The 17170-nt window shown below is 40.9% G+C and overlaps 1 protein-coding gene across 11 annotated transcripts in view; it reads right to left on the bottom strand.

Annotated features, from left to right (window-relative positions):
• Positions 1 to 17170, bottom strand: part of LOC119729095 (dystrobrevin alpha-like) — a 50453-nt gene that overhangs the window by 2585 nt on the left and 30698 nt on the right. For 3 of the 11 annotated variants that reach the window (XM_038201612.1, XM_038201604.1, XM_038201603.1), the window contains exons 6-16: positions 14902 to 15059; positions 12636 to 12750; positions 10990 to 11156; positions 9993 to 10114; positions 8776 to 8802; positions 6700 to 6780; positions 6201 to 6294; positions 5366 to 5448; positions 3493 to 3694; positions 1893 to 2115; positions 564 to 668 (exon numbers count right to left, since the gene is read on the bottom strand). In XM_038201612.1, the coding sequence (XP_038057540.1) occupies positions 564 to 668; positions 1893 to 2115; positions 3493 to 3694; positions 5366 to 5448; positions 6201 to 6294; positions 6700 to 6780; positions 8776 to 8802; positions 9993 to 10114; positions 10990 to 11156; positions 12636 to 12750; positions 14902 to 15059 (1377 nt within the window). The remainder of the gene's footprint in view (positions 1 to 563; positions 669 to 1892; positions 2116 to 3492; positions 3695 to 5365; positions 5449 to 6200; positions 6295 to 6699; positions 6781 to 8775; positions 8803 to 9992; positions 10115 to 10989; positions 11157 to 12635; positions 12751 to 14901; positions 15060 to 17170) is intronic. The other 8 variants (XM_038201613.1, XM_038201606.1, XM_038201607.1 and 5 more) reach the window with 7 other exon arrangements.

Below are 17170 nucleotides of genomic sequence, written 5' to 3'. Positions count from 1 at the left end.
AAAATAAAACTACCAAGTTCTTACGAAATACCTTACTAGGATGTTGGTAAATGACAGTCTCAAGCATCTTGTAAAATTATGGCACCTGGTGTGAAGTCATTTTCAAGAAAATGGTATTTTTGTAAACATTTCCAACGGTGGTCGGCCGACCAGCTTTGGAAAACCTAACTATTTTTCAACTACTGCTCCAAATATACCATTTTTTTCAGTCCAAATTGTGTTTGCTATTGGTTACATGTTCATGAACGGGTGCAGGCCAGCTAGACTGGTTCCCTTGTCTTACAATTTTCCATCATCTATAAATTGATCCATTTTATCTTTTGTGGAGTCAGGGAACCAGACTACTTGAACTTTTTTGTTTTTCTTGGTTTTTCCAACCTTCTCGAACACCAAACTTCAAACATGTCAGTGTAACAATATTTGATCTATTATACTAACCTCTCAAATAGTTCATTTCTGAAAATTACAGCAAAAGCCAATGATGTACATGCCCTTTAAACACAATGTAATACGATGAAATACAGGCGTTTATGGGATACTTTTATATTCATTGAGCGTCCTACCCCTACTGTTGGGTTTGTTGTCCTTACTGGGTGTGTCAGGGCTTCTGACGACTGTACCCTCTTCAGAGATGAAGTCGTCATCGTCATCGTCATCATCATCAGCCTCTGTCAAGAAGAAGAACAAAAACGCAACATGAGACTATTGCTGAAAGAGGCTTGGCTTCTATTTTGGAGCAAGAAAAAGGTTAAATAAGTGTATACCAAGAGTTTTATAGCAAAACAGGAATAAAATGTAGAGTTGGTAAAGTTCGAAAGATGGCCCACGGGTCCAGGGTTCTTGTCCAGGGCCCAATTTCATAGCGCTGCTTAACAGCCGACTTTGTGCTTACCGAGCCTCTATCTATTTCATAAAGACCGTTAAGCAGTAAGCATAGCAAAAGCACGCTTAACCCCAGAAGAAAACTTTGCTTAAATCAGTGACGTAACAATAAAAATCTCCATGCGCGCGCAACCGTTAGCATGAAATAGTGCTTAAGCAGCAGCATGATTTTCTGCTATAGTAAGCACAACTTTTTTGCTTACTGTTAAGCAGTGCTATGAAATTGGGCCCAGGTCCAATTATGAGAAGTCGGGTTGGCTAGGGGGAATCTTCTTGCCTTTTACTCCCCCCCCCCTCCCCCCTGTCCAAGGGTTCAACCTTGTGGATACAGTTTTCATTCCTTGCCTGATTTCTCCGCTATTTCCTGCAATATTCTGTGAGATTGAGAATGTCTTTGTTAGGTTTCTGCCAGCTGCCCGGGTAATGTGAAGTTTTGAGGAACCCCTAATTTCATGATTACAAAAATTAAAGGGAATATAAATCATTTGCTTTTGCTGTAATTTTCAGAAATGGATGGAATTGGGGGGTTGGAAATATATAGCAAATATAGTTACATTGACTTTTTTGAGGTTTTGGGTTCGAAAATGCTATAAAAACCAAGAAAAACAATCATTTTCCTGTAGTCTGGTTCCCTGACTCCATATAAGAAGAAACAGAGCAGTTTACATACATTGGGGAATTGTAAGGTCAGGGAACCAGTCTAGCTGGCTTGTACCCGTTCATAGGTGTGTAATCGATTGCAAACAAGTGCGATGGTCAATTGGGGCCAGTATTTGAAAAAAGCCAGTTTTTTCCAACGCTGGTCGGCCGACCAGCGTTGGAAATTGATACAAAAATACCACTTTTCTTGAAAATGACAGTATACCAGGTGCCATGATTTTACAGGATGCTTTACACTGTCATTCACTAACAGTCCAGCAAGGAATTTCAAAATGATTTGGTAGTTTTATTTTTTGATGTTTGCAAATGTTGTATATTCCCTTTAAATCAAAAACACATCTGTGTAATACCTGAGTTGAGTTCCCGCACTAGTGACGACATGGCACTCGTCACCGAATCGGCCGCGACGAGTAGATCACTCCGGAGATTTCTGGAGCCATCGCTGCTGGCTGGCTTGCCGTTCCTAGAGGCGGCAATGTCGCCCGGGATGGCAGCGGAATGGGTAGGGGTGGTGGTGGAGGCATTGTTGTTCTTCGAGGTATGGTTGGGGCTGGAACGGGGTGAGCCATGGCTCTGAGAAGACGGGGAAAAAAAACATTTAAAATTTGTCAAAGATCGGTTTTAAAATATATGCTATTACTTTTTACATCCTATCTTTTGCGAGGCAGTCATGAAAAAAACTTAGCAATAATTATACAGAAAGGATGTCCAATTGGCAAAGATTTTTGTTGGCAAAAAGTCATGCAGCGAGACTGAATACAAGAAGTTCTGCTTTTTAAATCAAGTTCTAGAACAACAATTTTTTTTCAAGCTACAGCTTGAGAGTTCTATCAAAGATCTAGAACTCAGAACTGAAGTTATCAAGATAACGTTAGAGCCAAATGATTCCCTCAGTTCTAGTACTGAATTAATTACTTTATGTGACAACCAAAAGGTTCCCTCAAAGTTCTAGAACTGACCGCATTATTTCAAATTAGAGCTCAGGGTTCCATCAGAGTTCTAGAACTGACTGCACCATTTCAATTTAGGGCTCAGGGTTCCATCAGAGTTCTAGAACCAACTGCAATATTGCAATTTAGAGCTCAGGGTTCTAATATTTCTTTAGAACTCAGAGTTTTAGAATCGACTGCAATATTTCAATTAAGAGCTCAGGGTTCCACCAGAGTTCTAGAACTGACTGCAATATGTCAATTTAGAGCTCAGGGTTCTAATATTTCTTTAGACCTCAGAGTTCTAGAACTGACTGCAATATTTCAATTTGGAGCTCAGAGTTCTAGAACTGACTGCAATATTTCAAGTTAGACCTCAGGGTTCCATCAGAGTTCTAGAACTGACTGCAATATTTCAATTTAGAGCTCAGGGTTCCATCAGAGTTCTAGAACTGACTGCAATATTTCAAATTAGAGCTCAGGGTTCCATCAGAGTTCTAGAACTGACTGCAATATTTCAAATTAGAGCTCAGGGTTCCGTCAGAGTTCTAGAACTGACTGCAATAGTTCAAATTAGAGCTCAGGGTTCCATCAGAGTTCTAGAACCGACTGCAACATTTCAATTTAGAGCTCAGGGTTCCGTCAGAGTTCTAGAACCGACTGCAACATTTCAATTTAGAGCTCAGGGTTCCGTCAGAATTCTAGAACAGACTGCAACATTTCAATTTAGACCTCAAGGTCCCATCAGAGGTCTAGACCCGACTGCAATATTTCAATTTAGAGCTCAGGGTTCCGTCAGAGTTCTAGAACTGACTGCAACATTTCAATTTAGAGCTCAGGGTTCCGTCAGAGTTCTAGAACTGACTGCAACATTCCAATTTAGAGCTCAGGGTTCCGTCAGAGTTCTAGAACTGACTGCAACATTTCAATTTAGACCTCAGGGTTCCGTCAGAGTTCTAGAACTGACTGCAACATTTCAATTTAGAGCTCAGGGTTCCACCAGAGTTGTATCCAGGGCTACCTTGAGCAGCTTCATCAGGCCTTCCAGCTGGACCATCAGCTCCCGCCGGCTCTCCTGCAGCGCGGCCATCCTCAGCTCCAGCTCGTCCTTGCGTTGCCGTAGCAACCGCAGCTCGGCCAATAGGGTGGGGTTGCGCTGCGGCTGGGAGCGCACCGCCTCGTCGTGTTCCTGGCGGAGACGTTGGATCTCGCGCATGATCTCCCTGAGCGGGACAAAATCCGCAACAATTTTGCGTCAATAATGGCTTCAAAACGACAGCGTCAATTAGCTTTGAAAAGATTTACCTTGGTGTTAAATTGCACCTTAATTTATTCAGGGTTCCCACAGAAATCTGAAAACCAAATTCCCTGATTCTTTCTAGGACTAAAATATGACAATTTCCATGACATTTAACGCCATTTTGCAGAGAAAAGTTCTTTGGTATTATGATACTGATGAACTGCTGATGTTAGCGGACAGATCTTTCTGGCCATCATATCTGGCCATCACTATTTTTTCACTTCAGTGGCCTATCAACCATCAGAAAGTGGTAACATGTCCTAAAAAGTCAAATTTAGCAGGGAAAATATTGAAGTATTTGCTGAGAAAACATTCTCAGACCAGTCTCATAGGGTTTGTTCACAGGGTGACAAGTGACGGCCAGATATGGGAATCTTTCCATGTTAACTTTTGAAAATACTTTTTAATTAATAATGGCATCCTCCTCCCATTACAGCCATCCTGAAAGCGGCCCATAAAAAAATATCCTTTCCATGATCTTGATTGCCATGACTTTTCCCATGACTTTTTATTTTGTTACAGTTTTCCGTGAATTCTTCACGACTTTCCAGGAGAACCCAATTTATTATGCCACACATCAGTCCATCATTCCACAATGTAAACAAAAATTCATGCGTAAAACATTCTTAAAACTGCAGTAGTATTTGTAGGTGTATATCATTAGTATTAAGTATTCATTTAGTTGTCAGCACATTTTCAAATAGATACAGGAAGTCAAAACTGCACGTTGTACAAAGTCCAACATGTAAAAAGGAAATAGAAGAACAATTATCTACAGTATATCTGAAAACTGAAAAAAATTTAGTTGAGGAACAGAAAGTGAGATAGTTTTTTCAAGTGTGACTAAAAACAAACATTCTGACAGCTGTTATCCGAAATTAGTTTTGCTTTTTGTTTGATTATGATCACTTAAAAGGAAAAAACTATGGCCAAAAAGGTGTCTGTACATATACTTCAGTTCTGTGATATCATATCTAATGAACTGAGCGAGGTGGTAAAAATTCAAATTGATGATTGAAACAAAATGGACGCAGTCTGCAAACTGAAAAGGATGCAGCGCTCACAAAAATGCGCGATGATTCCATCGACACATCCAAATTGTGAGTTCTTGATACACAGAGGTAAAGGAAAACGCCCATAAATTACACAAAATGAAAGTTTTACGATTAGTATTTCCTTTATTGCAAATCTTCACAGCGAGGTGGTGATATTGGCAAAAACTGATCAAGGTGGTCACTGAAAGTAGCGAGGTGGGCCGCCTCACGTTTGAATGGGTAGGGGAAACACTGTAGGATGCTTATGATGTATAAAACAGGATACCTGGGGTGCGTTTTGGCGGTCATAACCAAGAATTGGTTTGGTTGTTTCTTGTCAGTGAATTTCTGCGGGAATTTTAAATGGACGAGACTTACTCACGGTAATGCAATACTCAAAACCCCAAAACCATTAGCCAAAGAGAAACAACAGAACCAATTCTTGGTTATGACCGCCAAAACGCACCCCAGATTGGGCTTATGAAAAAAGAATGCGACCACAAACTCGTTAATTTCACTGATTCTCTATCACGCAAACCTTCAAGTATTACATTCGGTACCTGTTTTTTGCCTCGAGTTGTGCGATGAGTGCTCTCTGTTCCTTATTGGCGTCAAGATCAGAGGAGAGTTCACTGAGAGTTGGCTGAAACAAAAAAACCCCCAAAAAACAAGTTTTTAATAATTTCTTCTTTTTGGGGAACTTCCAACCTAGGTGTGAGCAGCTCAGTTGGCAGAGCACCGGAACGGCAATCCGGAGGTCAGGGGTTCAAACCCTGCTCCAGTCAATTTCTTTGTTCGACTTAATAACACTTATTATCATGTCAGTCTCCCTTTGTGGTTTATTGAATTTTGTTTAAATTTTTTATTTCAGGTTTTCAGTACTATCATTATACAGTGGAACGCCGCTTCACCGAACACCGCTATACCGAACATTCGGCTACACCGAACATCATCCTTGGCTCCCGGTTTTAATGTACAAAACGTACCGAACATCGTTTTGAAAAAGGTCAACAGATTAACAAAAACGCCTACTGGTTGTACATGTATTAAACACTGTTTGGGCCACTTTTAATTCCTGAAAATCAAACGACTCATAGCTACATCGTGTTTGAATATTGGAACAGCGATAGATGGCTATTATTTCCCCAAGGAATAAAAGGGAAAACCACCCGTTGCACGACTTCTCGTGCGGCCGCGGGATGTGAGAAATGCCAGTTCACTATTGGTTAAAAGAGGGTACCAGCGGTTCAAAATCGTTATACCGAACGATCGTTAAAACGAACACTTTCTGTGGATCCCACGATGTTCGTTATAGGGGCGTTCCACTGTATTCAAAATGACATTGCAATAGATTTGAACTTTTTTAAGGTGAGGAGCTTCTCAAAATGTACTTACTGGGTTATTTGAGGCCGCAGCCAGCCTGGCAGCGTAACGCGCGATCAGTCTGTGCTCGTCATCCAGCCGGGAATTGTCTAGACTGTTGTTCAGCCTCAACGAGAACAAAACACAAGAACAAGAGAGGCTTCATCAAGCGAGTTGTCAAACAACCTGAAATTGTTCTTAAGAATTGAACAGACAAGTGCTTTGTGCAGTCTTCTTTCTAGTTACGTTTTTGACAATCATTCTACAGTAGTGCTTAAAAAAATAAGCTGGCCAAGTGGTAAAGTGGTATCATCGAATTATTAGTATAAAATGTACTTGAATGAAAATGATTAAACCTCCTCGTGTGAATTAACATCATCCAGTGAAAATTATGATGGGATTGATATTGAGTGTATACAAATCTAACCAATGGGATACATACAAAGAATTGTTAGACTGGTTACTGAAGCATTCATGATTCTGGGGAGTGGACCGTGGTGTTCGTATACCAATGCATGATGGGATAGCCTACCTTTTGAGATCGTCGTCGGTACGCAAGATTCTAGCATTGTCAGGACTATCATAGGTGAGTACCGTTACTGGTGTGGCAGGCCTGAGAGGTTAAAGGTCAAGCGTCAAGCACCGCAGGTGAGGTTAAGACGTGGATGATCAGTCATGCAGCATGAATAGTAAAGGGGTGGGATGGGGTACGGGTGGGGTAGGGGTGGGGGTAGGGGTGGTGGGGGTAGGGGTGGTGGGGATAGGGGTAGGGCAAGGGTAGAGGTGGAGCAGAGGCAGGAATTTGGAGGGTAGGGGTAGGGGTGGAGGTAGGGGTGGGTTAGGGGTAGGGTAAGGGTAGAGGTGGAGCAGAGGCAGGAGTTTGGGGGGTAGGGGTGGGGTAGGGGTAGGGGTGGAGGTAGGGGTAGGGGTGGGGTAGGGGTAGGGTAAGGGTAGAGGTGGAGCAGAGGCAGGAGTTTGGGGGGTAGGGGTGGGGTAGGGGTAGGGGTGGAGGTAGGGGTAGGGGTGGGGTAGGGGTAGGGTAAGGGTAGAGGTGGAGCAGAGGCAGGAGTTTGGGGGAAGGGGTGAGGTAGGGGTAGGGGTGGAGGTAGGGGTAGGGGTGGGTAGGGTAAGGGCAGGGGTGGAGCAGAGGCAGGAGTTTGGGGGGTAGGGGTGGGGTAGGGGTGGAGGTAAGGGTAGGGGTTGGGTAGGGGTAGGGTAAGGGCAGGGGTGGAGCAGAGGCAGGAGTTTGGGGGTAGGGGTAGGGGTGGAGGGAGGGGTAGTGGTGGGGTAGGGGTAGGGTTAAGGCAGGGGTGGAGCAGAGGCAGGAGTTTGGGGGGTAGGGGTGGGGTAGGGGTAGGGCAAGGGTGGAACAGAGGAAGGAGTTGGAAAGGGGGGGGGGAATACATGTTAGTAAGGGGGATGAATGGTTTCATGGAGGAAATGGAATGGGAAGGATGGAGGTAGGAGGGGTGTTTGATGGGATATCAAAGGGGCAGGGGTTGAGTAGGGGTAGGGCAAGGGCATGGGTGGAGCAGAGGCAGGAGTTGGGGGAAGAAAATGGATTTGAGCAAGGGAGATGAATGGTTTCATGGAGGGGGTGAAAGGGGAGGGATAGGGGTAGGAAGGATATTTGATGGGATGTTTCGGAGTGAGGAGGGGGAGAGGGGTAACGAAGGACGACAAATATCAGAGAGGTAGCGGAAGGTTGGACATGGGAAGAATAGACAAAGGAGTTAGGCAAAGGGGCGGATTGGTTTTATGGAAAGCGGTAGGGGTGGAAGGGATTTTTGATGGATGTTTGGAGGCAGGGAAGGAGTAAAAAAAGACAGGTAAGATTTAATGGGGAGAAGGAAAAGATTCAAGGACATTTAGGTAGTTAGGAGAGGCGGAAAGGTAAAATATTAAGGTTAAATGAGAGAGAAAAGAGGCGAGATGAAGATATGGACAACATGCAGAAAAAAAAAGATGGATTTAGATTCGTGATTTTTTTTTGGCGACAGAGCGAGAACAGTTGGAAAGAAAAGAAAAAAAAAAACAATGCAAAGTTAATGATGATTTTAACAATTATGAACTGTCAAAAAGGCTTAATGACGCACAGAAAGACAGAATCAGTATTCAACAAAATTAAAAGATGGCGGTTAAACTCTTGAAAAAAATGTCTGAACAAGCAGTGATAGGGTTTTCAGGACAAGGGCTGTGAAGTATCACCCTGATCTGGTGTGAGCGTGAACGTCATGCTTGCTAGCCAGAGGCTGAAATTCTTTACGCTGGGATTTTTGTTTTCAGTTGGAAAGAGGCCCTAAAGATACAAATCAGGAACTCCGCAAAATTAGAGTCTCTCTGTATGAAGCAAGAATTCCATAATCTATTTATCTCTGACTATATTTTGGCCAGTACTAGATGCAAACAAGCCTCCAGCTAGTCAAAAAAAGGTGAGAATGATAAGATTTTAGTTTCTGATAACAATCATGGATTACTCCACTGTTATTGTGGCAATGGATGAAATGGAAAACTCTGAAAACTCAACCGTTTCAAAACTACGGGGCAAAGTGCTACGTGAATTCAAAATTGCAAAATGTTCCAAAAGAAGTTTGCTGACGTTCCTTACATCTGTATGTCAGGCAGGCTGCCTTTCCTATAGGTACATGTATGTGCAACGAGAAAGAAAGAAGAGTTTTAATTGACAGGCAGAAAGTTGTTAATATGAAATGAAATTTTAAAAAGGAACTAGTATTGAAGAAAACGGCTGTCACAGGTAGGAATAGTTTCAATTTTAGAGCACAGTAAGGAGTACAAGTATGTAAGAACTATGGATTGTACATGTATACATGATATGGTTGTTAAATGATGATTGAGAGACGCATATTTATATCAGAAATTTGTAAAAAAAAAAAAAATAAAGAGCACATAAACAGTGCCCTCTATCTGCAGGTAGCCTTTAGCGAACTGTGGCACAAAAAAAAGGATGCTAAGCTCCAGGCTTGATTCAAGACTAGCACTTTTGTTTTATTGTTTTTTTCCCTTCGAAGGGCCCTACACAAGCCAACTGTAGCAGAGAACTACATCAAGAGGGGGAAAATGCAATTTCAGGCAAAAAAAAAGACTTTACAGAGTGGAAAGATTTTTTTATGTTGTGCTGAAGCTTGGAGAGATCATAGCTAGTGGGGAAACTGCATACGGTTTGGGAATTCCAAAAGTAGTACGGCAGTGTCATAGATCCCGCAAAGAGAAAGAGCCATACAGGAAACGTGCAGTGAAGGTATATGTTGCAATGCATTGTGGGACAGTTTGCGCTGCAGCAAATCAGGTTTCAAACTTCCTCACCTTCCACCGCTTTGACCCGGGTTCGATTCCTGCCCAGAACACATGTGGATTGGGTTTTGGTGGAATTTCCCCCAGAATATTCTTCTGGGGTTTTCCTAAAACTGTAATTTCTTCTCATTGTCTCCTCTCTACAGGTTTCTTCAGGCTTGCGAGCTACAGTGCCTAGGGCGCTTTTGAGGAATCCTTGGTTTCATTTTCAGAACGAAACTCGGTTCCCTGTAGCCCATTTCTTCATTGTGCACTTTCAGGGAAAAAATGTTGCAACCCGACGCCATTTTTTCTTTCATACATGTATGTCATGTCAACGAGGGTCATTCATTGCAAAAATGATGATGAGACATGAATCTGGGACTGAGAAATATTTCCAATTTCGTTAGGAAATACTTAAAAAAATTCTTGACTCTCCATAGACTTTGTACACAATCGCGGAAGTGACGTCAGGTTGCAACATTTTTTCCTACTTCAGATCTATCTGTGATGCCTGGGTCTACCAATTCTTACACAATGTGTGAGAGGTCCAGCGGTCGTTCAGGCTCATCAGGATAGTGAGGTAGGCGCTGCTGCTTGGAAGGAGAACGGAACGGCTTCTTCAGGGCCTTGCCTACTTTCTTGGCGGGGGATTTCTGTTTTCAAAAAATAAAAAGATTTCTTTGTAAAGACCTTAGAAGCGTAATCCTGCTCATCGTCTTGAAATCTCTTGCAAGACTGGTTTTACCCTCAACAGAGATATGTACTTTCTTTTAAGTACTAAAAATTATTTTCCCTGACTTAAGAATCTTGATCTAACAAAACAGTTCAACAATCACCAAGGACTTTTTGGTTCTTGTTCATTCTGTAAAAGCTGAAATTGCTTTGAAAGTTTCTTTCTGCATAAGCCACTCGGGGACAATAGCTTCACGTGTTTTAAAACAAAACTTTCCAGGGTATTTTCTTCTTTTAATTTAACTTCCCATTTTGTCCTTAGCTTGCACTAGTGGTTTCAACACTACAATTTGAGTCAAGGAAATTTAATTCAAACTTTGATGACTGCAAAGAAGCCCTGAAGTGATCTGCTTGGCAATGCATTAGCAGTCACCACTACGGACGAAGGAGACTCGGTAAGTCAAAAACTCACAAGTTATTGTATAATTCAAGAGTTGTTGAAAAACTCAAGAGTTGTAGAAAAACTCAAAGAGATGTTGCAAAACTCATGAGCTGTTGCAAAACTCATGAGTTGTTGCAAACCTCACAAGTTAGTACAAAACTCACAAGATATTGCAAAAATCAGGAGTTATTGAAAAATTCACAAGTTATTGCAAAACTCATGAGTTATTGTAAAACTCATGAGTTATTGCAAAACTCATGAGTTATTGCAAAAACTCACAAGTTATTGCAAAACTCACAAGTTATTGCAAAACTCACAACATTTTACCAAAAAACACAAGTTTTTGCCAAAATCACAAGTTCATGCAAAACTCATGAGTTACTTGCAAAACTCATGAGTTATTGTAAAACTCACCCAAGATGAGTACTCCTTCATCTCATGATCTGAGGTGTGGCTGCCAGATGTGTAACCCCTCCAGAAACAGTTCTGACACAGCTGGTAGTTGGAACAGCGGTTACACTTGTAGCGATAGCCCATCATGGACTCCGACTTGCAGTTGCTGCACTCAACTGGGTGGAATACTGGGGAGTTGCAATAACAGAGAACTCTCATTGCTCAAACTGATGGGCCATGAACAGTACCATCACGTTCTATGATACCAACAAATTGTGCCATTAATTAACCCTAACTCCCTAGGCCTTTTTGATAAGATGTAGCCTCAATCCTGTGAAATTCTCCAATTGGCCTCATGGAAAAATAGCATAGAGCCTCAATCCTGCAAAGTCCTCCACTATTTCTTGAATATGGTCCATGGAGGGGTGACCACTGCCTGAATCCCGCGGCAGTCACGACTGTCAATATGTTGAGGCTTGGCCAGTGGCATCCTGGAGCAGTACGGAGGGTTTCAAGCATAATCCAGGCCTATATTTATGCATGGCTGAGCAAAAGCAACACAAGGTCTGTCCCAAGACCTTGACAAAGTGCATCCTACGAAATCAGTAACGCACTTTTGCCATGTAACCTCAATCCTCCAAATTCTTCCACTTTGGCAAAGGGGATTTTGAAGGATTCAGGACAGTTAGGCTTAACCCTCAACTTCCTCAATCCTCCAGGCGATTTTAGAGGAATGAGGCTGAATGGCAAAAAAAGTGTTGGTTTAAGTTCGTAGGCTGTAGCCTGCATTATTCATGTTCAGCCAGGCATAATTGAGCCTCGCATTATGCTCGATATCATCCGCACTGCTTCTGAACGTCAGCGGCACTGCCTCAACCCATTAACAGTGATTGATGGAAGATTTTGAAGGATTGAGGCAATGGTCACCCCTCTACTGATAAAATTCAAGAAATAACAGATGATTTTGGAGGATTGAGGGTGAATCCAATTTTTGCATAGAGGCAATTGGGGGTTTTGCAGGATTGAGGATGGCTCCTAGCCAAAAGGGCCTAGGTTTAAAATAATTTTGAAAAAAGCATTGTAAAGGGAAAAGTTGTGCTGTGTTCATTTTTTTGTTTTAACTTTGAGAACAAGCAAGCTGCTGCAAACTGCTAGCTGACTATACTGACTTAATCTGAACAAATCTTGAAAAGTTAGAGGGCTACATTTCTCAATCTTTGCAGAATCATTCTCAAAGGTGGAGATTTGAGAAAGGTTTTGCTAAGATCAAAACAGATCCTGTAACTTTATAACTTTTTTTAACCAGTTCGCACCAGAGGCCGTGTATACACTCAAACATTTTGCGGTATTTGGAACGGATGACGGATAAACACGCAGGGAGCGAGGCCGGAAATATCTGTCAGCGACCCACTCGCAGCGAGAGAGGCCGGAACTTTGAGTGTGCCGAGGGTGATGGCTTCAACCTGCCTGGCTTGAGGTCGAGTGAATATAAATCCCGCGCCTCGTTCCGTTTTTTTTTTGTCAAAATAATCCCGGCGAGAACTGGTTAACTAGAAAGAAAAGGCTCTGTGATAACTGGAATAGCTGAGTTTAATAGTGAAATGCAAAGGTCAATGAGCATGTCAAGAGGCAACTTTAGAAGTTACGATGAGATGTTGAGGGTTTACCATTTTCGACATTGCACATGCGATGCATAAGTGGAAACCACATCAAGCACGGAGGGCCCGGGTCGGCAAGGAGAGTGTCCAGGAAGTCGTTAAGTGTCACTCGACGGTTGGCATTCTACGGAAGAGAGACAGAAAGTAGCAAATGCATTTCATTTTGGCTTAGCAAATACATTATGGGCTCGGCAAATTCCTGAGGTGAGCAGGGCCCAATTTCACGGCACTGCTAAGCACAAACATTTGCTTAGCACAAAAAAAGTCTGGCTTATTAAAGCAGGTTACCAGCCAAAACTCCATGTGATTTTCATGCTAGGCAAACAACAGCTGAATACTAATCACGAGCAATATACATCACATGGAGTTTGGGCTGGTAACCTGCTTTTATAAGCCAGACTTTTTTTGTGTTAAGCAAATGTTTGTGCTTAGCAGCGCCGTCAAATTGGCCCCAGTTCTGTGACATTGGTTCCTTGGACCCAATTTTGTGGAGATGCAACGCAGAAAACATTACTTTATAAATTTTCATGTGTCCCATTGAACTCTATTTTCAAATTTCGTTTCCCATTTTCAAGGGAATTTTGATGTCTTTTTTTGTTTTTTATGCTAACGCCAATTTCAGATACGCGAGCAAAAGTGTGACGTCATTTTAGGCAGAAACCTCAATGTTACAGCTATTTTAGTACCAAAATTTGCAAGAAGTTTGAATATTTCGCTGTCGTAAATTTTCTTTTCTTTGGTGATTCGTTGTTGTGTCAGTACATGGAAGTAAGCCGATGAGCTAACTTTTCTCACAAATAGTTCCAATTAGCAAATTTTTGAGTTCACAATTTGAACAGAAAACCCCTAAACTCTTCATAAAATGACACCAGAGCAGCAGCGCCATCAGTTGGCTGAAAATTTAAAGCATGTTAGTTTTTAATGTTTAAAGAAGTGCACTTTACATAAAATTAACCGAAAAATGGATGTCAAATATTTTCCATACATTTGTACATTAAAGAGGAGTAGAAAGTTGCACAAAATATGTTCTGAAGCAAATTTCACCTCATGAACCCTTTAAACAAAGAAAAACGATTCCAATTTGAAACTGTCAGCTTAGAAACTCTTGGTACTTCCAACGTCAGCTCAGAAACTCTTCGCACCTCCAACTGAGCTCTCCAGTCCTCGTCTACCGACTTGCAAATGTCGTCAGCAAGCCAAGGCACCAAAGAGGATTACAACAAAGCCTAACAGGTTTACAACAGATTTTAGTGGCGACTGTACACCGCAAATAATCAGCTAAAAAGATTACATCAAACTGATTTATTTCGTCGACTGCCGAGGGAATGGCCAGGTGATTTATCCTATTCTGCTGAGAAGGATAAATAAAAAAGGTCTATGCCGTTCTATCAAATATATGTACTAAATATCGTCATGTACGTTGTTTTTCATTTAAAGGGAATATACAACATTTGCTTTTGCTGCAATTTTCAGAAATGGATGGATTTGGGGGGTTAGTATTTTATGGCAAATATTGTTACACTGACTTGTTCGAAGTTTTGTGTTCGTAGATGCTGGAAAAACCAAGCAAAAAAAACAATCATGTTCTTGTAGTCTGGTACCCTGACCCCACTAAAGATGAAACAGAGAAATGTATAGACGTCGGGGAATTGTACGGTCAGGGAACCAGTCTAACTGGCTTGTACCCGTTCATAGGTGTGTAATCGATTGCAAACAAAATGGTAAATTGGAGGCAGTATTGAAGAAAAAAAAGCCAGGTTTGGAAATTGATACTAAAATACCATTTTCTTTGAAAATGTCAGCACACGAGTTGCCATTATATTACAAGATACTTTAGACAACAGTCCAGTTGGGTATTTCATAGTAATTTGGTATTTTTTTCTATGTTTGCAAATGTTGTACATTGTATATTCCGTTGGATAGACAAACAGTAAAATTACAGTGTACTAAATACATGTATAAAGAACAAAAAAATGTTGAATGTGCGATAAAATTTAGATTTAAAAATGTTAAAAGTTTGCATTCTTTTGTTACATGTATACATCTTGACTTGATTTGGGGCATTAAACATTTACAGATAAAAAAAGTCTGAAAATAATTTGGCTCTTGGGATATTTATCTATGAAATGTTGGTTGCCTGACAATTAATGGAAAGTTAAAACAGTTGGCCAACTGAATTTTTTGAAACAAGTTTCTTCCAAATGGTGGCCTAAACAGACACATGTACACACTTGAGGGGACACATTGAACCCCAGCGATGTGGGAGTGCTCTTACCGGTCCTTGTCCGAAGCAGGACTGGGCGGCCGTCTCGCTGTAACCAAACGACGGCCCTTCAAAGACGGCGGTGGGCAGCTGCAGCACCAGCTTCAGATACTCGTCAAACTTGGAGTGGATCAGCACGCCGTTGCTGTCAGACAGCTGCGAGAAAATATCTGGCGGAGATGGAAAAAAATGGACAAAAATCAGTGAAAATATCGGGGAGTGATAGAAATATGGATTTAAATCAGTTACAATATCTGCCAGGGAGTGGTACAAAAATGGATGGAAATTTGTTAAAATATCTGGGAGTGATAGAAAAATAACAAAAATCAGTTCAAATATCTGGGAGTGATAGAAAAACGGATGTGAATCAGTTCAAACATCTTGGTCTGACAGAAAAAATGGATGGAAATCAGTTTAAATATCAACCGGGTAGTGATAGAAAAATGGACAAAAATGTTTTGTAAATATCTGGGAGTCATTAAAAATTTATGAAAATTTGTAGCACACCATGTAAAAGCCGATTCATATATTCCAAATTTAATGTCACCAAAAAGACACAAAAATTGGAAATAAAATTCAGGATTCAGGAAATGTATAGAATGAAATTTACTTTAAGCACACATTCCTGTACATGCATGCCCCGGTACATGTAAAAATAAAACATACATGATCTACATGTATGCATACATGAAATAGTTGTCCAATTTCATTTGTTATGTGATACTTGTACATGTACAAGTATCACATAACAAATGAAATTGGACAACTATTTCATGTATACATTTACATACCATGTTTTGTCTCTGGACTCTGGGTGAGTCATTTATGGAATTTTTCTCATCAATTAATAAAAAAATAAACTGCAGGAAAGAACGGACAAGTTACAATGTACAGTGAGTATGCACGTCCATCACCCACAATCATTCCTTTGCAAATGTTTTATCATAAAGACAAGGACGAGCCATACATGTACATGTATGGACAGATTGCTGCATTTTAATGTACATGTACATACATGTACTGTAAATGCGATGTACAGGGTGACCCGGCCCCCCAAAAAATGCAACCCTGAAACATTTGCACCATTTGCAATTTTTATGTTTTGGATATCGGATTAAACATGTTAAAGGGAATATGTACAACATTTGCTTTTGCTGCACTTTTCAGAAATAAATGGATTTGGAGAATTAGTATGTTATAGCAAATATTGTTCCACTGACTTGTTTCACGTTTTGGATGCGCAGATGCTGGAAAAACCAAGAAAACCAATCATATTCTTGTAGTCTGGTTCCCAGACCCCACTTAAGAAGGCGGAGCAATTTATAGACTTTGGGGAATTGTAAGATCATAGAATCAGTCTAGCAGGCTTGTAGTCTTCATAGGTGTGCAATCAATTGCAAAGAAAATGCAGACGAACTAAATATGAAAAACTAGGAGCACTTTTTGAAAAAAGCCAGTTTTCTCCAACGGTGGTCGGCCGACCAGCGTTGGAAAAATACAGTTTTTCTTGAAAATGTCAGCACACCGGGAGCCACAACTTTACAGGATGCTTTAGACTGCATTCCCTAACAATCAAGTAAGATATTTTGTGATAATTTGATCATTTCGTTTTTTGATGTTTGCAAATGTTGTATCTTCCCTTTAAAGCTGAAAGTTTTTTCTTTCAAATACCAAAAAAAAATCACAAAAACAGCACATTGGGTTGCTGAGAAAATGCCCATTGGGCAACACAACTCGGACAACTCGTTTTTAAAGCTGAAAGTTTTTTCTTTCAAATACCAAAAAAAAATCACAAAAACAGCACATTGGGTTGCTGAGAAAATGCCCATTGGGCAACACAACTCGGACAACTCGTTTTTGGTGAATTTTAACGGCCTTATACGAAGCTTACATTATGTACATTGTACACTACATGTAACTAACTAAGGGATTAACCTATTTGTGCATGGAATGCATGTAGCGCATGGTGTCATAATCCTTACCAACAACACGGCGCATAATGTGACAAGAGTACAAATGAACCTGATGGAAATACCTTTTCTTTTCCACCTGAACAGGTACAATGTATCATGTATTCTTTTTAGTCCTATATATATTTCAAACATTTTCAGCATCATAAATATGTCAAAATATTGAAGAAATTGCACAAATCAAAGACATAGGGCCTATTACAAATGCATGTTAATGTGGCAGATTTAATTTTTTTAAAGCCTGAGTTCGTTAACTTGTAAAATGAATGGTTTTTTGGGTCTACAGCTTAACCTCTTTCTCAACAAAGCCC

The sequence above is a fragment of the Patiria miniata genome, unplaced genomic scaffold (genome assembly GCF_015706575.1).
Source record: "Patiria miniata isolate m_02_andy unplaced genomic scaffold, ASM1570657v1 HiC_scaffold_20, whole genome shotgun sequence".
NCBI lineage: Eukaryota > Metazoa > Echinodermata > Asteroidea > Valvatida > Asterinidae > Patiria > Patiria miniata.
The sequence above is the reverse complement of the archived record's forward strand: the minus strand, read 5'-3'. Positions and strand labels throughout refer to the sequence as shown.